This window comes from Mauremys reevesii, linkage group 24 (assembly GCF_016161935.1).
Source record: "Mauremys reevesii isolate NIE-2019 linkage group 24, ASM1616193v1, whole genome shotgun sequence".
NCBI classification, from domain to species: Eukaryota; Metazoa; Chordata; order Testudines; family Geoemydidae; genus Mauremys; species Mauremys reevesii.
In genome coordinates this window covers 1,600,201-1,620,608 of record NC_052646.1, presented here as the reverse complement: position 1 = coordinate 1,620,608, position 20,408 = coordinate 1,600,201, and the positions used below count along the sequence as shown (strand labels likewise).

Below are 20,408 nucleotides of genomic sequence, written 5' to 3'. Positions count from 1 at the left end.
GCAAGGCTTTTTTGAGGTTGCCTTTCCCTGCCGTGCAGCTCACTCCATGCAGAGCTCCCGGGAGCCAGCATTCAAGCTCTCTGCTTGTAAGCAGGCAAAACCTTTCTCCTCCTCTCCACCCGCCCTTCGGAGGTGGGGATGGGGTTTCGGGTTGAAATGGTTTCAGTGCCAACAGAGCAAAGTGCACCTGGTGTCCGTACCTCTGAGCCCTTGCGCCTGCGTCAGAGCGCGCAGATCTGTAAATCAGTCAAGTCCTGCCAAGGAGCGACAGGCCTCCTCTGCCGGTATCACAGCTTCCCTTTCTCACACCTCGCCTGGCTCTGGCCTCTGGGACCTAGTTCATCTATACCTCTCCCCCCCCCCCTCGTCTTTCGGTGGAGCTTCCCCTCGCCTTCCGGGGGTTCCTCTCCCGTCTAGCCCTGAGGACTGGGACCCCCATCCCCAGTGCTTTGGGCAGCCGTGCCGCGGGGGCCCAAACGAATGCTGGTGCCTGGGATTGGCAATGGAGTAGAGGGCTGCCGTGGGCCTGCTGGCTCGTGGGCAGCTGAGACAAGCTAGCGGCTCACATGGCAGACAGGTGGCTGCGTCACAGCTGTCACTCACTGGTCTCTTGCTGGCAGCCTTGGTGGAGAGGGTCAGAGTGAAGGGGCCCCAGAGACAGCTCGGCAGTGGAATTGGTGCCGTGCGTGTGCTGTGGCTGACCCAAGGCCTGCAGTGGGGAGGCTGTCAGCGTCTCACTGACCTATGAGCACAAGTTCCACTCGCAGTCCAAAGCACGCAGCTGCTGCAGAATGCCTCAGGTCCCCGCCAGGGACACTCTGGGGGTGCATCAGCGCTGTGGTCTGAGCCAAGGCAGTGCCCTTGTGAGCACAGGGTGAGCTGGGGGTACGTCTGGAGGCTTACGTTTGCCCTTGTGACAGGGAACCTACTTACCCCAGTTAAAACCCAAACTGTCCTCGTGCTTTCTCCCAGGGGCGATCTAGCAGGGATGGGGAATCTGCTCTGGGAACAGGACTCCTGAGTTCCATTCCCAGCTCTGGGAGGGAGCATGGTCTAGTGGTTAGTGCAGGAGCCTCAGTGAAATCTCCACCCCTTCCCGATACCCAAAGCCCTGGTCTAACAGGAGCTTTCGGAGCCGGTGTGGACAGTGGGGTCGGCTCTCCCCAGGTGCCATGGTGATTCTGGCTGGGGGTGCGCAGGTACAGACCTCTTGGCTTTTCCTCTTTCTAGGTGTCCTGCAACTCCTTCAGTTGAGGACCTCTCGCAAGTTCCTGGCCTGTCGACTCACCCCTGACATGGAGACCAAGCTGCTCTTCATGACATCCCGGGTAACAGCTTTGCTCTTCCAGAGGGATCCCAGCCAGGGGAGAGGGGAATCAGGTCACAGTGGGACTGGGGGTGCATGAGCTCTAGAGGGTGGGGGCCCTTGGAGAGCTTCTACCCTGTCTCATCCATCCTCCTTCCCCCGCTGCTCCTGGTGCAGCCGGCTGGGTGAAGGCCAGTTTCTGTGCAGGTGAAGTTGCAGGCAAGTCAGTGTGACCTTAGCACTAGGGAAGGTGCCAGATTGACAGCTCTGGAAAGCAGCGGCCCCTGGTAATCCCCAGAGCCAGCCCTGTACGAGCAGGGTCCCTCCAGGCTCAGCTCTGGGCTGAAGAGACCACTCTCGGGCTGGGACCCAGGCAGTCACCTCTCCACAAGGGGGCCAGGGCGGTGGCTGAACGGGCCTGAGAACAAGAGATTGACTGTCACCGGCCTGATCTGGGTTTGACCCAGTGACTGAGCGACAGCTGCTGGTCGCCATGGACCCACTGGGATCAGCAGAATGGGGGACGTGGCGCCCCCTTGGCTGGGCCTGCTCAGCCTTTCACTTTGTTTTCCAGGAAAGCTGGGTCTTCAGCCAGCTCCAGCGTCCCCTGAGAGAGGGGTGTGGCAGGAGGAGAGCGGGTGGACCAGCTGATTTGCTCATTGACAGCCCTGTAAATCTGGAGTCACTCCATATGACTTCATTGGAGTTGCTCTGGGTTTACACTAGTGTCGCCAAGAATAGAATTTGGCCCCCGCCGAGTGTTTACTTAGGCTGTCTGGATTAGTGGCCTTTGAATGGGCCGCCTAGCCCCACGGTGTCAGTGTGTGATGCTGGGGGGCGGGGGGAGGAGACTTCACACCTCTGCTGCTGCAGTTGTATAGCTGCTGCTGGTTTCGAGTGGCTGGGGTAGCGGCCCTGGGTAGCAGATCTCTGCAAGGGGGCGGGACGTGGAGCTGGAGTCAGGAGTCTGGCGAACGCTCATGTTTTTAACCCCCCTCTGGCCACCGTACGCCGGTGGAGGGAAGGCAAGGTGGCTGGCCGGAGCTGAGCGAAGCGTGCCCGAGACACTCCTTAAAAGGCATTACATTGGCTTCGCGGGGGAGCTTTGCTGCGGGCTGGCTGGTTTCTGGGGGGTTGCTTTTTCTGTATGCCTGCTGCGTGGTGGGTGAGCTGAGCTCTGCCAAGCTGCAGCCCCTTCCCAGAGGGGACGGGAATCCCACAGTGACGCCAGGGTCAGCCTTTCTCAGTGGGCAAGCACCAGGCAGGGTTTGTCTCTTCCTCGTGCTGCGGCAGCTTGCCAGGGGAAGGAAACGAACCTGGAAGCTCTGCGAGCTGCACCTGGGTCCCGGAGGGGCATCGTGGAGTGTTGGGGCGCAGGGCGTGTTTCTAGCAGGAAGCTCGGTTCTGTCCATCCAGCTAGTGAAGCCTGCGCTCGGTGCAGGGGAGATGGTGGCAGGAGTTTGTTCTCAGGGGCCCTTTCACTCCCTGGCCTCTGCTGATGCTGCCCGGGGATGTGCTAGAGAGTCACTGTGGCTACTGTTGGCCACTTGCAGCCTCCGCTGGATTGGAACCGAGGCAGCTCCGAAATGAAGGCTCCGTGTCCCAGGCCTGTCCTCCCAGAGACTCTTGTCTCTGAACCAGACTCAGTGTGTCCGCCACCACCTGTGTGTTTCTCCTCCCCCTCCAGGTGCGGTTTGGCCAGCAGAAGCGGTACCAGGACTGGTTCCAGCGGCAGTACCTGTCCACCCCAGACAGCCAGTCCCTGCGCTGCGACCTCATCCGCTACATCTGTGGGGTGGTCCATCCGTCCAACGAGGTGCTGAGCTCCGACATCCTCCCTCGCTGGGCCATCATTGGCTGGCTGCTCACCACCTGCACGGTAAGTGTGTGGGGCGGGGCACCAGGGCGGAGGGGCTAACAGGCCCAGTGCCGGTCAGAGGGCCCAGGGTGCTCATCTCTGTCTGGGCAAGGTCGCTGGGGGAGCGTGTGTGGCAGAGACGTGGGCTGGATTCTCCAAAAGGAAGCTGGATCTCAGTGTCCCAGCTTCGGGCTCCAGCCACCCTTCCTTCTTGTAAAACAAGGCAGGGGTGGGGCCTGGCAGAACCGGGGCAGCGGGAGATCGGTGGGGGCGCGGGCTGGGGGGACGCTGCTGCCGTCCTGATCATGTGACCTCTCTTCCCCTAGTCCAACGTTGCTGCTTCTAATGCCAAGCTTGCCCTGTTCTACGACTGGCTCTTCTTCAGCCCCGAGAAGGACAACATCATGAACATAGGTACCATGTGCTCGCTGCCTCCCCAGGGGAGACGGGCCAGCCCCCTTTCCCTGCATCCCCCCAACGCTTTCCAAGCCAATCCTGACATCTCCAGAGCTGCCTGGCTCCACACAGCCTCTGGCCGGCTCAAGGGGGTGGCCTTGGAGAGGGAGTCTTCTGCCTCTCGCTGTCCCCAGCAGTTCTGTGACCCTGCGTGAAGTGAGTTCGTTCCTTCTCGGTCCAGTTCCTAGAGGGACAGGCGGGTCCCATCCCACATGCCCAGTGTCTGTGGGGAGGAGCCCCCTCGACACAGGCCTCTGCTCTGCGCAGAGCAGTGGGAAGGGTGGTGAGCGCTGGATGGTATCTCCCCCCGGTAGTGTGCGGCCCAGTCCTCTCCGGAGTCCAGCCCCTGGAGCCAAAGCCAGGAGCTCTGCGCTTGGACAGCGGGCAGGGAAGGAGTTCCAAAGCAGGCAGTGTTAACAGGGTCTGTTAGCTAGCTAGAGCCTGATAACTTGTCTCCAGCCAGCCCCGCTCCCCCTCCCCAGCCCTGTCTGAACTCCGGCAGGGCTTTGCAAGCTGGCACGAGAGCTGCTTTGAGCTGTGGTTTCCATGCCTGCAGCAGCAGACGTCTCCCCTGGGCTCTGTGGCTGGCCACAGAACGCCCCTGCCTGTGCAGGCCAAAGCGTGGGGGAGGCAGGCAGGCGGTCTGATCACACAGCCTTGCGCTCGAGCCCCAGGGTGGGGGGCTGCAGGAGTGACAGCAGATGGCACTGCTCTGACCTGGGTCTGGTTCAGGGCCTGCTTGGACCCGAGGCGCACACTCTAGAGAGGTGGGGAGTGCAAATGGGGTTGGGGTGTGTAGGAGCCAAAGGGGGCATCTTGCCCTCACTCTGGGTGGGTGGAGGGGAGGTTTCGCTGAGTCCCATCTGCCGCCATCTCCCATTCTCAGCTGGGTCCTGGGAAGTGCTGGCGCACAGTGTGGGGTGACCGGGTTTCCTGCTCTCTGCCTTCCAGAGCCGGCCATTCTGGTGATGAATCACTCCATGAAGCCCCACCCTGCCATCACAGCCACGCTGCTGGACTTCATGTGCCGGGTAAGCTCCCCCGGCTCCCTGCGCTGCCCGGCTGGTACAGTGGGACTGGGCTCGCAAAGCAGCTCTTCTGCCAGGCTCAGATCCACCCCCTGCCCGCCCTGGGACCTTTCCTAGCCACTGACGGGGCAGAGAGGAGCCTCGCTGCATTGGCAGCGATGTCATTGGGTGGGGAAACCAGCCGAGCAGGTGTTGTGTGGCTGAGCCGTCACCCGCCTCTGCCCCAGCCCGGCTCAGTGGGGGGCTATCGGGAAGGTCCCTGCCCCCAAGAGCTTAAAGCAAACTCAGGCCCCCAAGCGGGGCGACGACTCGGACCCAGGAGGGCCCCCTGAGGATGGCATTCAGGGGAGGCACTGGGGAAGGGGGCGGGAGGCTGATCTTAGCACGGGAATAGCTGGAGAGGTGTGAAGGGGCAGCCAGGAGAGCGGCAGGGGAAGGCTGCAGAGGGGTGGAGGGCACAGTCCAGACGCACTTGGAACTGCCATTCTGTCTGGTCACTGGGGCAGAGGGGATTCCCCGATGCCCCCCAGCCTGGCAAAGGTTCCCAGGGGCTTCCCCTGAGAGATCTGAGTTGTGGTCCATCACTCGCTGTGCTCTGCCCAGCTGCCGAGGCTGGCAGCGCCTTGGCACCGCCAATCACTGCCTGGTGATGCTCTGTGGCACTAGTGCATCTTCGCGCAGGTCACCGGGTTTGCATTTAGCCCCAGAGCAGAGGCCGGCAGCAATTACAGGAGCTGTCATCCAGCTGGAGAGGCTGCTCTGTGCTCTCCTCCCCTTTGCATGTAATTAACCTAACCGCCCACGCCTCGTTAGGGAGTGCAGGCTCGGCCCCTGCAGAGAGCGTTGTCTCCGGGGGGTGTCAGGATAGGAGGAGGCCAAAGCTCCATCCCCAGAGATGGGAAGGATGGAAAAACCGAGGGGGGATCATGGAATAGCAGCGGGAACGCCCAGCTGGTGGGGCAGGCAGCGCGGGCTGGATGCGTGTGGCACATGGACAGAGCAGTGCGCCAGGCTAAACGGAGGGGGGATCATGGGAGAGCAGCGGGAACGCCCAGCTGGGTAGCTGGTGGGGCAGGCAGTGTGGGCTGGATGTGTGTGGCACGTGGACAGAGCAGTGCGCCAGGCTAAACGGAGGGGGGATCATGGGAGAGCAGCAGGAACGCCCAGCTGGGTAGCTGGTGGGGCAGGCAGTGCGGGTTGGATGCGTGCGGCACATGGACAGAGCAGTGCGCCAGGCTAAACGGAGGGGGGATCATGGGAGAGCAGCGGGAACGCCCAGCTGGGTAGCTGGTGGGGCAGGCAGCGCGGGCTGGATGCGTGTGGCACGTGGACAGAGCAGTGCGCCAGGCTAAACGGAGGGGGGATCATGGGAGAGCAGCGGGAACGCCCAGCTGGGTAGCTGGTGGGGCAGGCAGCGCGGGCTGGATGCGTGTAGCACGTGGACAGAGCAGTGAGCCAGGCTAAACGGAGGGGGGATCATGGGAGAGCAGCGGGAACGCCCAGCTGGGTAGCTGGTGGGGCAGGCAGTGCGGGCTGGATGCGTGCGGCACGTGGACAGAGCAGGGCGCCAGGCTTTGCACATGCAGTCACCACAGTGAAGCTCGCCCAGTATTTTCAATGCACGAAGCTGGCGTAGAGAGGGGCAGCAGCTGTTTGTCACGCTGCCAGCCCCGGGGGAGATTGATACCTGAGAGGCTCAGAGTAACGCCTCACTCTGGCTGTTGTTCCCAGCAGTGGGCTCTGGTGGGTAGAGGCAGGATGGCTGCGTTTGATGCTGCCTCTGTCCCCAGTCAGCCCCAGCACAGCCTGCTGTCGTGGCCGCGATCCACAAGGGCACTCGCCAAGCGCAGCGTATGTGGGTGTTTGCCTGTCGCTAGCGTCACTGCTCCCTGTTCCACAGAGCCCCCCTCGTCCCTGCTGCCCTGAAACTCCCAATTCGCTCCCGACCCCAGGGGCCGACCCTCGAAACGCTCGGCTCTGCAGTAAAACTGGACAAGAGCAGTCAGGGTGTGCAGCTGCAGAGTCACCCAGCCAAATGCCCCTTTACTAACCTGGCGTGGGCGTTGGGACGGGAGAGGGAAGGAGAGATGGGGGTAAAACCCTCTCCTGCTGCCTCCTCTCAGTTCCGCGGTGTGTGTTCGTCTGCTGCTCGAGTGGCCAGGGCAGTTTGATTCCAGCCAGGCAGTGAACTGGCCTCGGGACAAGCTGCTAAACCCCCTCGACTGGCGGGGCTGGGTCTGCAGCCTCCCGGCCTCCCAAACAACTGGGCCAGGCCAAGGGCTCGGGGACCTGCACTAACTCTGTCTTCTCCATCCCCCTTTCAGATCATTCCCAACTTCTACCCGCCGCTGGAGGTTCACGTCCGGCAAGGCGTCTTCAACTCCCTCACCCACATCGTGGAGAAGCGAGTCCTGGCGTAAGGAGACGTTTGGTTCAGTGCAATCACTCAGCTGCACTCCCCTGCCCTGCCCAGGCTCCGTCTGTCTCTGGCCTAGCAAAGACAAACCTCTCAGGCAGAGCAGGGGAACTGATTTGGGTTGTGGCCTGTGGCGTAAGACGCAGCCATGGATTTATCCTGCCCAAGAGTGAGGGTCCTGAGATCCGCAGCTCAGGCTGGGGTGGGTTAGATGAGCTCCCGCCCTCTCCAGTAGGCACATGCCACTGCGCTGCCAGGCGAACACACATGCAGGTGCCTTCCTAGCCTGCCTCACATCTGCTGCCAGCCTGCAAACGTTCCAGCTGTTAGCGACAGCTGGGCTCCCCTGCTCCCGGCGAGACCCCCCTGCCCACAGACCCCACCGGATCCTTAGGCGGGAAGGGGACATCCCAGGCCTGCAGCTCACACAGCAGAGCGGCCTCGGGGAAGTGAGGCTACACCCAGCCCCTGGAGAACAGGCCCCTGACTAGTCCCCCTAACGAGGGATTGTCACCGTGGGGACTGAAAGGCTCTGAGCTGGGGTGGGCGGAGCTGTTGGGGTGGGCGTGCTGCCCTCAGTACAGAGCAAGGGGCTGGCAGCAGGGCCGGAAATGGGCTGCTGCGAACGATCTTGCTGGGGGGGAGGGGGTGCTGCTGTCCCCCGACACTCGGCCAGCGCTACAGAGCTCTCCTGCCGGAGATGCCGCGTCCGGCTCAGCTGCAGCTGCATCTCTTTGGCCAACGCTGTGTAGAACAGAAAAGCCCATCGGGGCAGCAGAGCTTTCCGGGGGCAGGAGGCCTAGCCCGGGGACAGAGCTGGGCTGGACCCATGGAGTCCAGGGCAGAAGCCGTCCTGATAGCTGCCAGAACTGAAGCCCTGTCTGTGCCAGGGCCTGGGGCTGGGCACTAGAGTCCCCCAAGCCAGAAGGCTGAACCGAGTGGCCAGAGATCAGCACGGAGCTGTCCGGAGCCAGACACCCTGGGCTGTTCCCTTTGCTCTCCGCTCCTGCCCTCGAAAGCAGGAGAGTCGGTGCCAGTGTGGTCTCCTTCCCCCTCCCTCCCCACCCCACCCCGGGAGCAGATGGTGATCACCAGCAGCAAGTGCCCACGGGAGAAGTTTTCTGATTCTTCCCTGGCCAGGACCTGTGTGCTGGGCAGTCGATTCTCTCTTCCCCCTGCCCGGCTTTCAATGACTCCGCTGAGGCGTGGCCCGCGTGCCCGGGGGACTAGCTAGTGGTCTCAGGACGTCAGAGCTGAAGTGTGTTCCCAGGCACGCTGGGAGACCAGCAGCCAGGCAGGAAGCGCCAGTGCCGATTGATCCTCCTTCTGCACTAAAGTCTGACCTTCGTCCAGGGCAAGGGAGCCTGGGCCTCTGCCTACCAGCCGCAGGGCCTGGGGGCTCCTGCTCTGGGCTCCCAGTGCCAGGAGGGAGGTGTAGGGAGCCGGCCGGTTCGCTGCATGGGCAGGAAATGTATCTTAGCTTGGCCATTTCTCATCCCTTTCCTCCTCCCTACGCAGACCCCTGGCCCCTCTGTTTGACAACCCCAAGCTGGACAAGGAGCTGCGGGCCATGCTGAGGGAGAAATTCCCGGAGTTCTGCAGCTCGCCCTCACCGCCCATCGAAGGTAGAGCACCTCTCGCTGCGGGGGAGCTTTCCTGGCCAGCTCCTGGCTCTTAGAGCTGCGGACTCACTGAGGCAGCGCTGCGTTGGGTGGCTGCAGTTTTACAGCCATGAATCTAGGAACCCAAGCCCAGTTTTCAGAGGTGCGAGCACCAGAGAGCAGCTGAATGCCATGGGAGCTGCAGGCACTCAGCACTGCTGAAAGCCAGGCTCGTAGGGCAAAGCTTTCAAACTTGGGCACCCAGCACTGCCAGCCCTTTACCCTGGACTCCACTCTGCCTCGCGTCTCATTGGGCACCGCCAGCTGGGACTGGCCTCGGGTTCTCCTGCCGGCCTGAATGATGGCTAAGCAGGAAGGACGGTACATGGCTCTGAAAACTTCTGTGTTCTGCAAGGGGCTTTGAGATCGTGTCACTGGGTTGGGAGCACCCCCAGGTAAACTGCCGGGTCCCTCACCAGCACTGCCCCCTTCTCAGAGACCTGCGGAGTGGCCCCAGGACTCTGCCTTGCCCGCAGGGCGCTCTGAATGGCCAGGGTAACCCAGCTCCCATTCTGACTCCTGTGCCTTCGTTTCTGTAGTCAAAATTGAGGAGCCGGTTTCCATGGAAATGGACAATCACATGTCTGACAAGGATGACAGTTGCTATGACAATGCCGAGGCTGCCTTTAGTGACGATGAAGAGGACTTGAATAGCAAAGGTGAGGCTGGTGCAGCAGTTATTGGCCAGTAATGCCCTCCAAGTGCTGCCATGTTTACCCAGCCCAGTTAGTGGCCTCTTGCCTCTCTGCGCACGCACTGCCTGACCGGGCCCCAGAGAACAAGCCGTGAGCGCAGTTCCCAGAAAGCCTCTTCTCCCTGCAAACAGCAGTCACTGAGCCCGGGGCAAATCCGCTCCTGCAAACAGGGCGGGGGGCCCTGGGCGTTTACCGAGCGCTCTGCAGTCATTAACCGGGGCCGGGAAGCTGACCCCTGCAAGCGCCGGGGAAGGTCCCGTGGGCCCGGGCTCCTGGGGTCTGAGGCTCCCGCCGAAATGGGAACCAGGCTAGGCTGAGCCGGGGTGTGCTGCTAGCTGGGGAACCCCTGGCCACCCCCGGGCTTGCTCCTTTCTCAGGCAGCCCTCTCTGGCCCCTGACAACCGCTGGCACATTTGGTTTTCATTACACTCACAGCAGGCCTCTCTGGGAATCGGGAGTGGGGCCACGGGGCTGGCTGGTCTGCTGACATGCTGCCCTCAGAAGCTGCAGGCACCTGGGATCATTTCTTCAGCGGGCGTTGCTGGCACAGCTCTGTAGTCTCCCCAGCGCTCTGATCAGAGGGATGTGTTGGGGTGGGGTGGGGCGGGGTCGTGAGCGGGAGCGGGTTGCTGTCTGCAGCGCGCTGGGCGTGCCGGCCCCAAATCCACACACGCAGGAAGCTTGAAAGCGCGATTGACCTTGGACAGTCTGATCCTCCCAGCTCCATGATGCACCGTCTGTACTGCGGCCTTCGGTGATCAGCGCAGGATGCTGGGAGTCCTGGGCTCCGTCCCTCCCGCCCCTGCTACGCACTGTGACTTGGGGCACATTGCTGAACTGGGGACGGGTGTAGAAGGCAGCCGGGATACCTCGGTTTGCCAGTCTCTGAGCACTCCCCTTTACCTACCCCAGGGCTTGGGAGGCTTCTTGGGGGTCTTGGATAACCAGCAAAGTGCCAATATTTGGGGATGGGTCTGACCCAGAGCCCCAGCTCTGAATGCCTCCAAACGTGGGCTCCAGGTCCCAGCTCGTACCCCACACGGCTGGGCCTGTGGGGACAGGAAACCAGGCTGCTGAATGTGCGTGCTCCTGTACCCAGCAGTGCTGCACTGAGCACGGGTGGCACAGTGGTTTCCGTTGGGTCTGGCTGGTGGCTCCGGTTTGCCGTGGTGCCAGCATGTTCCAGGCCCCGTCACGCAGGCAGCCCAGTTGAACCTCAATTGTTTTCTCCACTGCAGGGAAGAAGAGGGAATTCAGGTTCCATCCAATCAAAGAAACCATCGTTGAGGAGCCCGTTGACATCACACCTTTCCTGGACCAGCTGGACGAGTCTTTGAAGGACAAAGTCCTGTTACTGCAGAAGGGCAGGTTGGTCTTGGCCAGTGGCTCTGTTCCGTGGGTCTGCATGCAGCAGCATGCGGGATGCTGCAGCGCTGTCGACACTTGCACCCAAAGCCCTGCGCTGGAGGGCCTGTCCGAAGGAGCTGTGTCTCTTACCGGGGTCTCCCGCAGGCACTGGGGTCCTGTCCATGCGTATCAGAGCAACCGCCTCGGAGCCACTCGCTGTGGGATGCAGCGAGGGATTTTGGCTGAGACCCCAGAACAGGGGCAGCCTCAGCAGCGCAGAGGAAGCCTCCCCACACTCTCCTCTCGTGCCTGGAGCCTGCCCCGTCTCCAGGGCCACACCCAATCCTTGGCGCCCCTAGGGAGCTGGTTAGTGCCAGCTGGGCTGGTTTGTCTTCTGTGGGCAGCACCTGCCTCGCAGGGCCTGGGTTTATCCCCCCTGCTCACGCGCCCCAACAGCCGCAGGATAGCTGGGGCGGGCGGCGCAATCCTCCATGGTGGGAGCTTTGATTTTCCCTGGTTACCTGGGCCTGCTGGCTGCTGGGGTTTTGCTCCACAATCGCTGCAGATACTGGCCAGTCAGGGTCCCGCTAGCTCTGTCACATGGACAGTGCCCAGGGCTCCCCTGGGAGAGCAGCTCCCTTCCCTCTGTCCCCACACCCTGCAGAATGCTCCGTCCTCCCTCTTGACCTCAGCGACCTTGGAATTAGCTCCATCTTCAGCGGGCTGACGAAGCTCTTTGCTTCCCAGACCCCGGCACGGCGCACTGAGCTCACTGGCAGCTTTAAGCGCGTTTAATCTTGCGCTGTCAGTCAGCTCGTTTGTTTGTGTGCAGAATGCTTGTGTAGCACGTTCCCTCCATGTGCGCTTGTAGGCCGGCCGGCCTCCCTGCCCGTGCCGGAGCAGTGCAAGGCAGGGCCTCCGACACTCCCCCTTCCAGCGCTGGGGTCCTTTGGGCCCCTGCACAGAGCCGGCTGGGTACAAAGCACTATTGTCTCCACTCTCGCTATCTCCCGCTGCAACTTGCATTGCCTCTTGTTTTTGTGCTGCAGCGATACGGAAGCCCAGTGTGAGGTCATGCAGGAAATTGTGGATCAAGTCCTGGAGGTAGCTGCACAGAGCCGGACGCGACGCTCCTGCCTCAGGCTGGGTGACATGAGAGCGGCTGGGGGCGTGGGGGGGGCGCTCGGAGGTGGCTCTCCGTGATCCAAGCACTCACATTTCCGCTTAGAAATGTGACTAAGCAAAGACCTCCTGGAAGCAGCACCATCCTGTGGGGGAAGCACGCCCGTGTGCAAGTGTCTCGGTCCCGCAGAGCAGCGTGAGGTCCCCGGGCACGCTGCCAGAGGCTGGGGGATTGTTACTGGGAGGGGAGGGGAGGCAGCCTGGTGCCCAGACGCTCTGGTGAGGGGCGCGCTGGCAGGCTGAGTGACGTATTTGCCACCCTGAATGCTAGCTGTGCCAAGGGCCCCGGGCACTGAGCCAAGGGGGTGTCCTGTCAGTGTTGCTTATCTCAAGTGTCCAAATGATAGATTCCCCCTGCTTTGATAGTGCTGGCTTGGGGCACACGTCAGGGTGAGAGCCCAAAGGAGCTCCCGAGGGGCCGCAGCCATGCTCTGCCAGCTGGGGGTCATGCTGGCCACTTGCCAGGAACCCAGCATGTCCCGAATGGGGCAGATCCCCCCACCCGCCTTCAGCACATAGGGCTCCATGGCAGTGCCCACTGCAGCATGTGCAGGCCGCGTCTGTCCTCCTCAGGGCAGCTGCGTTCGAGAGCCCTTTGCAGAGGCGGCCTGAATTACCAGTCATTAGTGGCTGAGTGTCTTGCAGTGCTTGGGACGTGCTGCAGACCCAGGCGTCTCCTCACCAGTAACCAGCTCTGACAGCCGGCTCTTGTGGCCGTGCCATGGCAACAGAATGGATCTGGTGGCACTCAGGTGTGTCCTGCCATGTACAGCAGTGCCGGGCCCTCACCCTGCCCCTTGCGACTGGACCTGAGCTGGTGCTTGGCGATTGTGTAAGTGACTTTCTCTTTTTCCGCCTTTCTTTGCCCCAGGAGGACTTTGACTCGGAGCAGCTCTCCGTCCTCGCATCCTGCCTGCAGGAGCTATTTAAGGCTCACTTCCGCGGGGAGGTCTTGCCAGAAGAAATCACAGAGGAGTACGGATTTATTTTTCTCTGTCTCATCCTTTCGCGCTGGCCGTTGGGTTTTTCCCACTACAACTTCCGCTGCTCCCAGTGACTGCTCCGCAGGCCCCAGCTTCACGGAGCAAGGGAAACCTGTCGGCGTCTGGCCCAGCGTGCACCACCAGAGCTGTCACAAACGGCACAAAGCCAGAGCAGACAGCTGCAGCACCCAGGGCTTGGACGAGACCGTTCTCCCCAGTGCACCGCATACCACCCCCCACCACGCTGCTTAGCATGAGCAACGCGTGGCAGCTAGTGCCGCGCCACTGGGAGCCCCCCCGCCCCCCCTGCTGCCTGGGGAGCCCAGATCCAAGGACCCCACCTGGCACCACCTAGGCTGAGCCGGTAATTCCTAGCCTTTCCCCTGGTAGTAGGAGTCAGGACTCCTGGGTTCTATTCCCCATTCTGCCAGTGGTCTCTCGCGCCCCCATCTGTGCCCACCGGCCGGGGTGCTTACGCAGGGTGACCAGACAGCAACTGTGAATAAACGGGATGGGGGTGGGGGATAATAGGTGCCTATGTAAGAAAAAGTCCCCGAAACCGGGACATCTGGTCACCCTATGCTGCTGCTCAGGCCCTGAATGCGGGCGGGGGGGGGCAGTGTAGCCCGTTAGCTTCCTCGAGCCCCAGGTGAGCGTTGCCAAGCTGTCATGGCCGCCCGGCTGACGATGCGATTTCCATGCAGGTCTCTGGAGGAGTCGGTGGGGAAGCCGCTTTACCTAATATTTAGGTGAGTCCTCCTGAGCTTTAACTGACCCTGCTGTCTCCCCCCGTTGGAGCTGCTCTCTGCCCCCTTGTATCCCAGGGCCGTGGGAATTCCCTGCCGTGGGCGCTCAGGCCAGGCCAGCTCCAGGCGCTGTCTGCACAAGGCCAGGCAGAGGCGCCCCACAGGAGGCTGCTGCGTGGTGGTGTGTGTCACGGAGCACATGGGCCAGGCCCCAGCTCACTCCCCACGGCCCCAGTGGCGGCTGGACCGTGGTGGTGTCCTGGGCCGCTGCTGACCCAGGGCTGGGTCTGCACCAGTCACCTGCTGTTTCAAATGCCCCATTAAGCTGCAGTGACGCCAGCCCGGGGATTCCTGGCTCTTGGAGCTGTGACTAACGAGCAGCTTTCCCGCCAAGTGGGGACTTCGCGGGGCGGGAGGTGAGCGCTGTGGAGTCTCAGGCCCCGTCGCCTCCCCTCAGCCTTTCCCCGGGGCGGAATTTAGCTCCGTGGCTCCTGGTTAGTGAGGAGTTTTCAAACAAGGCCTTGAAATCCCAGCTCCTCCTGCTCTGCACAACGTCAGACTCTTCCCACGAGTCAGGCTTTGCCCTGGTGGCCTAAGCCAGTCTCCCCAGGCGCCGTGCTGCATGTCAGCAGCCATCCTGGGGGGGCGGGGGGGCACTGTCCCCTATCAGATCAGCCCTGGGGAGCAGGCAGGACCAGGAATCGGGGTTCCCTGCGCCGGCTGCACAGGGGAACCCTCGCACTCGGCACAGCTCTCTCACATCTGAATGTCCCTGTTCTCCTCCCGCCCCCTTCCAGGAACCTCTGCCAGATGCAGGAAGACAACAGCAGTTTCTCTCTGCTGCTGGATCTCTTGTCTGAGCTCTATCAGAAACAGCCCAAGATTGGCTACCACCTTCTCTACTACCTGAAAGCGAGGTAGGGGCGGCCAGGCGGGGTTGGCGGGTCACAGGCCGGCTGCGTCCGTCATGGACCTGAGCGCTGAGCCGGCCAGCAGGGCTGTGCGGGCAGCTCTCACTAAGCGATCCTGCTGCCACCCGGGGAGCGCGCTGCGGGGATTCCCGCCCAGCCAGGCGGGGTTGGCGGGTCACAGGCCGGCTGCGTCCGTCATGGACCTGAGCGCTGAGCCGGCCAGCAGGGCTGTGCGGGCAGCTCTCACTAAGCGATCCTGCTGTCACCCGGGGAGCGCGCTGTGGGGATTCCCGCCCAGCCAGGCGGCTGCAGGGGCTTCTTGTCTTCCCCGTTCAGCTCGTGTTTGGTTCGTCCTGGGCTCTTCCTTCCCGCCCACCCCAGCCCCTGCTGAGCAGCCTCGTCCGCAGGCAGAGCCTTCTGGGGAGCTGTCAGGCGGGGGCTCAGCTCCCGCGGCAGGCGGCTGAGTCGAGCGGCTCCTCGCCCAGCCCCGAGCGGCAGTCACAGAATCCCTCCCCGGGGTCCCCTACGCGGGGCACTCGCTCACCTCGCCCTGTGGCCCCTCTAGCAAAGCAGCAGCAGGGAAGATGAACCTGTACGAGTCGTTTGCCCAGGCCACGCAGCTGGGGGACCTGCACACCTGCCTGATGATGGACATGAAGGCCTGCCAGGAGGACGACGTGCGGCTGCTCTGCTACCTCACCCCCTCCATATACACCGAGGTGAGAACTCAGGCCGGGCAGGGGTCCCCACGGTCTCCGCTCCAGCTCACCCCAGTCAGCTCAGGGGCGTGAGGTGTCCTGAACTAGGATCTTGTTAGTTCGGCAGGGCAGGGCAGCCCTGGGCCACGCAGGATAATTCCTCTGCCAGGTGCTTGGATAGGCGCTGGCAAGTCGGTAGGGAATGGTCTTCTCTCAATTGCTGACCCGCCCCCGGCACAGCGAGAGGGCTCAGTGCTTCTGCAGGGCGCTACTGTTTGAACTAGACCTTCAGTCAGAGTCCTGACCGCACCCAGGTGCGTGAAATCCCCTGGCGCTTTTTGCGGGTATCAGGGTGTTAATGTTGCACTCCCCTAATCTTTCCAATTGGACACAGTTCTGTTCTGCACTTCCTGTCTTACTCTGTGCTGTTTGGCTGTTAGCAGCTGCCATGGTACGCCCAGAAGTGGCTGCATCTCAGCACTGGGTAAATTGCTTGCTTACAGGTGTTGCCAAGGTTTGCAAGTGGTGTGGGTGAAAGGTGCTGTACAAGTGGAAGCTAGTTAGGGAGGCTCACTTCCCAACCAAGTCTAGCCGCGGAAAGGCGAAAACCTGCCAAGCTGCGCGTCCCTGACCCGCTGGCTAGTCCCTGTCGCACATTCTCGAGTGCACTGTTCACGCACTGGCCTCGACTTTCTTTTTGCTCTGAACACAGTGAGCGAGTTTTCTCCTGACCTGTCCCCACGTCCTCGCTCTCAGCCAGCTCGTGGTTCTAAGCAGGCGTCATCGCTGGGCTTGTGGGGGGCACTGATTGTGGGGGCTTGGCTGCGGGAGCTCCAAGCTGTTACTTCTAGCTAGATTGGGGCTCAGGCTTGGTTCACACAGCTCATCCCAGGCTTGGCCAGCACAGCCGTCACCTTTTCCCTGCCCGGGTGGTGATGGGGGGTTGGCTCGAGTCTCGGCTCCAATCCCCCGACTCGGAGGAGGCTGCAGTAATTCGTCTGAGCTGATCCCAGGGAGCGGAGGGCCAGAGGGTGGAATCCGCCCAGCGTCCTGCTCCAGTACTGCAGGGAGCTCTGGCTTAGCACTCGTGGGGACACGGGTCCCATTCTGTGCGCGCGTTCGGAACACGCTGATCGCCCCCCCGCTGGCTGACAGGTCAGGAACATCTGCTGGGCGTTAGGAAGGGACCAGCCTCGGGAGAGTCCTGCCCACGCTCTTCTGGGGGGGAGGAGTGAAATGTGGCCATGGGAGAGGAAGGAAAAAATGTGGAAAATAACAAACCTCGGGGAGGGGTCTTGTCCCTCAGTCACTTGGCTGTGTAGCGCCCCTCCCCCAGCATGCGCAGAAAGGGGCCCCCTGCTTGTGATGGCAGCCAAGGAAACCCCTCGTGTGACTCCTCTGCCCCAGGTCACTTTGGGCCAGACCGACCCAGGCCCCGTCCCCCTCCGGAGAGGGGCATGGCCAGCGTCGCTCGGGCACAGCTGCCATTGAGCGGCCAGGGCCTCTGAGCTGCGCCAGGATCGCTTCTGCCACCCGCCTTCTGCCCTTTCCTCTTGGTGTGTGTTCCCTGCAGTTCCCACAAACACACACCACCTGGGAGCTCGGGAGCAAACGAAAGGCTGTGACACTAGCAGATGTAGGGGAAACATGGGGCTTAACGAGACGCCTCTGGCCAGCTGATTTCCCCAAGCAGCTGCACGTCTGCTCGAGTCAGCACGGCCAGCGTTGACGTTAGCGTCCTTGGGAGAGCCCCTCCGAGCCGTGCGCTGCAGCCCCTGTGCTCTCCCGACCGGGGCCTGGCTTCAGGATTTAGTGCTGAGTGAACCCACCTGCCTCCCATTCCTTGCAAACCCCGGCAAAAGGATCAGCTTGTGTCTCAGCCCTGCCCTGCTGCTGTGCTAACCCCATTCTGCTGGCCATCCCCAGCCTGGAGTGCCCCCCGCTCTGCTCAGGGAGGGATGCAGGCAGCGTCCTCCCCTGGGCGCAAGGTGGGGTGATGCTGCCGTGAATCGGGGTGCAGGTCTCTTTCAGCCAGCCAGGCCCCCAGGAGTTTCGTGCAGGTCCAGTCAGTGGCTGGTCAGTGCAGGAGCAACGTCCAGCACAGCTGACTGCAGGGCAGGAATGTGGGGTAACTGCATTGTCCTGGGACAGGGGTGATCTCTCCCCCTGCTCCTCTCAAGGCTCCAAGTCTGCTTCTCCTGAGCCCCATTCTGCTTGCAACTCTTTCAGTTCCCCGACGAGACCCTCCGGAGCGGGGAGCTGCTGAACATGATAGTCGCGGTCATAGACTCGGCCCAGGTAAGAGCGGGGGCTCTGCGCGGCGGGGAGGGGCAGCGTTTGTCGTCTCCTCTGTACCAGGAGCACGTGGGCCCAGCTCAGCATGGGTCTACAGAGAGGCAGGGCGGGACGTGCCATTCTCAGAGCCAGCTGCTGTCTCCCAGGGAGCCTTTTGCACCCCTTCGTTGTTGGGCGGTGCAGAGCCCTGGGCTGTGCAGCAGCCGTTCTAAATCCACGGGGCTGCCCCATTTCCCCGAGGGGCCGGGCCGCAGCGTGCAAGGTCGGTCTGTTAAATTCAAGCCACGGCCTTCAAGGGATTGCCAGGGCCTGGAGCTGCTGCAGGGAGGCGGGGGTGGGAGCGTGGAGAGGGATTTGGCTGGATATGTTCTGAGCCCTGGTGAGCTGCAGCTGTGTGGGAATGGCAGGCGAGGGGGCGGGAGGAGAAGGCTGCCGCAGAGCTAAACCCTCCCATGAGAGGGGAGCCCCCCAAAGGGGCGAGATGTTGGAAGCCTCCCATAGATCCCGTGGGAGCCCTGGTAAATGTGGCACCCCAGCCAGCCCTTCCTAGCGCTGTGAGCGGCAGGCAGTGGGACCCCCGCTTGGCTGGCGAGTGCTGCGTGAGGAGGCGGCTCTCACCCCGCAGAACTGGGGCTCCGGCACACAAGCTTGTGCTGCAGACGCCAGGAGGTTTCTGCACCCCAGAGAGAGGTCGCCGGAGCCTTGGGTCAGGGTCTCCCCAACCAACCAGGGCCCGTGATCTGCAGTGGGAGGCCAGCTGCCGCTCCTTCCCCTCGCCGCCACCTGGATGTAGCCCAGGCAGCGTGGTCTGCATCCCTGCCACCTCCTGCTGCCACGGCCCTCCCAACGCAGGCTGCAGCAGTACTCGGCCGGGAGATGGGACCCGACTCGAGTGACTGCGGCACTGGGGGGGGAGACCATCCCTCCAGGCAGCCCCAGGCCGGGGGAGCCCATTATGCTTGGGTTTGGGCCCGGGCCGTGCTCGCCCCTGGCCAGAGCTGGCTTCCCCCGTCCTGATGTGGCAACGCAGAGAGCTGAGCCCAGCTTGGAGACCCTCTCCCAGCAGCAATACTGAGGAGTTGCCATGACATCAGTTCAGAGGAACCCAAAAATAGTCCGTGGGAGGAAGGTGGGGAGAGCCAGGCGCTGAATACTTCTGCTGTCTGGGTGCATCTGGAGCGCGATCGGCTGATAACCCTGGAACTTGCCCTAGTTATACATCAGCGGAGTTTTCAAAATGGCTCGGTAGATGCTTTCCCAGCTGCAGCAAGGCTGGCGCTTCGGCCAGGGAGTTTTGCTTGGCAGGCAGCTAGCTGGTATGAGGTATGGGAAAGGCTTGAGTCATGGTGCCCGACCGGCTCGGCTGGCTCCTGTCACTGCTCGTGGGCTCCGTCGCTGTCTGCAAAGCACAGCCCAGGTTTCCAAGCACATGGCGGTCGCATTTCCTCTCCCCTCCCTTGTCCGATTCGTCCGTCCCTTCCTCTTATTCTTCCCTGCTCGCTTCGTCTGTTTCCCTGCAGCCCCTGGGCGGCCCAACCTGCCTGCTGCCCGCAAAGGCAGCCCTGGCAGGGCAGAGTCCTGGCCTCTCCCTCCCGGAACTCAGCACGGAGCAAAGGGATTTGTAACACGACAGACGGGGGGCGGGCGGTGCCTCTGACAGGCGCGAGCGCAGCAGGGGCAGGCTGGGAGAGACGGGGGCTCTTGGCTCTCCTAGGAGGCCCCAGGGCCATGGCTGCGACTAGCCGCAGGGGCCAGTGTCCCCTCACGAGCTGCAGCCCTTTGCCTTTGGAGAGCAGCTGTCCCGGACCACTGTGCGGACCCAAGCAATAGCGCAGGAGTCGGGGGCAGGGAGAAGTGGCTTCAGTAGCAACTGCGTGAGGCGTAGGGAGAGACTCCAGGCTCTTGCCCCAGCGTGAGCGGGGGGGGGGAGGAGCCGGGGCGTCGTGCTGGCAGCTCGCTGGGAGTGGAGCGACTTGCAGCCGGAGTGTGAGCCCTGTCAATGGCCAGGCTCTGCCCATCTGTGTTCCCCCGGGTCCCTGCTGCAGACCAAGGGCGGGGTCCGTGTGGCCCCTCGTGCTGGGCTGGAGGCCTCTGTCTGCGCCTAGCAGCGACCCAGCCCTTGCCAGCGGGAACGACGTGTGAGTGATTCCTGCCGTGCCCTGGGCTCCAGCCGTGGGTCTCATTCCCTCACCCCAGTCCGGCCTGCTGGTATCTGCCCTGTTCTGTGCCGCAGACGCTGCACCGCCTGGGGTTGAGGTGTGAACCCCTGGAGCTGCCTAGAACGGCTCTGATTTATGAGCCACCTGCGCTCGCCTGGATCCCTGTTTTCGCTGCGGGGGCCACTTGTGTGCCAGACGGGCCATGCTGGGGCTGCGGCTCCTCTGCCGCCTGGGCTCTCCAGGGCTCATCTCCTCCGTGCTCCAGGGCGAGCACCGCCTGCTGCTGGCGGGAAATCCCAGCACTCAGGGGTTAACGTCATGCTGGCCTGGCCCCCCCCACAGCTCCCGGCCTTCCTGCACTCACCCCGCTGTGCTCTGCTTTCCAGCTGCAGGAGCTGGTGTGTCACGTCATGATGGGGAACCTGGTGATGTTCCGAAAAGATTCGGTGCTCAACATCCTGAGTGAGTAGGACCCCCCCGCACCCGGGTGGAGGTGGGCGTGGCCATAGGGGGGGAGATGGGCGTGGCCATGTGGGGCTCAGTGGGGATGACATAGGGTGTCTGTATTTGGGAGGTGAACACGGATGCAGCTTAAACAGTCACCAGCAGCCGCTTGTCTCGTGCGGCAGACTCTGGCCTCCAGGTGGGCAGAACAGAGACCTCTTCT

General features: G+C 62.5%; 1 protein-coding gene across 1 annotated transcript in view; it reads left to right on the top strand.

Moving 5' to 3' along the window:
* INTS3 (integrator complex subunit 3) overlaps positions 1-20,408 on the top strand; it is a 63,818-nt gene that overhangs the window by 30,296 nt on the left and 13,114 nt on the right. The window contains exons 9-23 of the mRNA XM_039512306.1: positions 1,231-1,328; positions 2,994-3,185; positions 3,491-3,578; positions 4,572-4,651; positions 6,973-7,064; positions 8,583-8,689; positions 9,265-9,384; positions 10,659-10,788; positions 11,817-11,871; positions 12,821-12,924; positions 13,637-13,681; positions 14,476-14,595; positions 15,155-15,308; positions 17,517-17,585; positions 20,128-20,203. Of these exons, the coding sequence (XP_039368240.1) occupies positions 1,231-1,328; positions 2,994-3,185; positions 3,491-3,578; positions 4,572-4,651; positions 6,973-7,064; positions 8,583-8,689; positions 9,265-9,384; positions 10,659-10,788; positions 11,817-11,871; positions 12,821-12,924; positions 13,637-13,681; positions 14,476-14,595; positions 15,155-15,308; positions 17,517-17,585; positions 20,128-20,203 (1,530 nt within the window). The remainder of the gene's footprint in view (positions 1-1,230; positions 1,329-2,993; positions 3,186-3,490; positions 3,579-4,571; positions 4,652-6,972; positions 7,065-8,582; positions 8,690-9,264; positions 9,385-10,658; positions 10,789-11,816; positions 11,872-12,820; positions 12,925-13,636; positions 13,682-14,475; positions 14,596-15,154; positions 15,309-17,516; positions 17,586-20,127; positions 20,204-20,408) is intronic.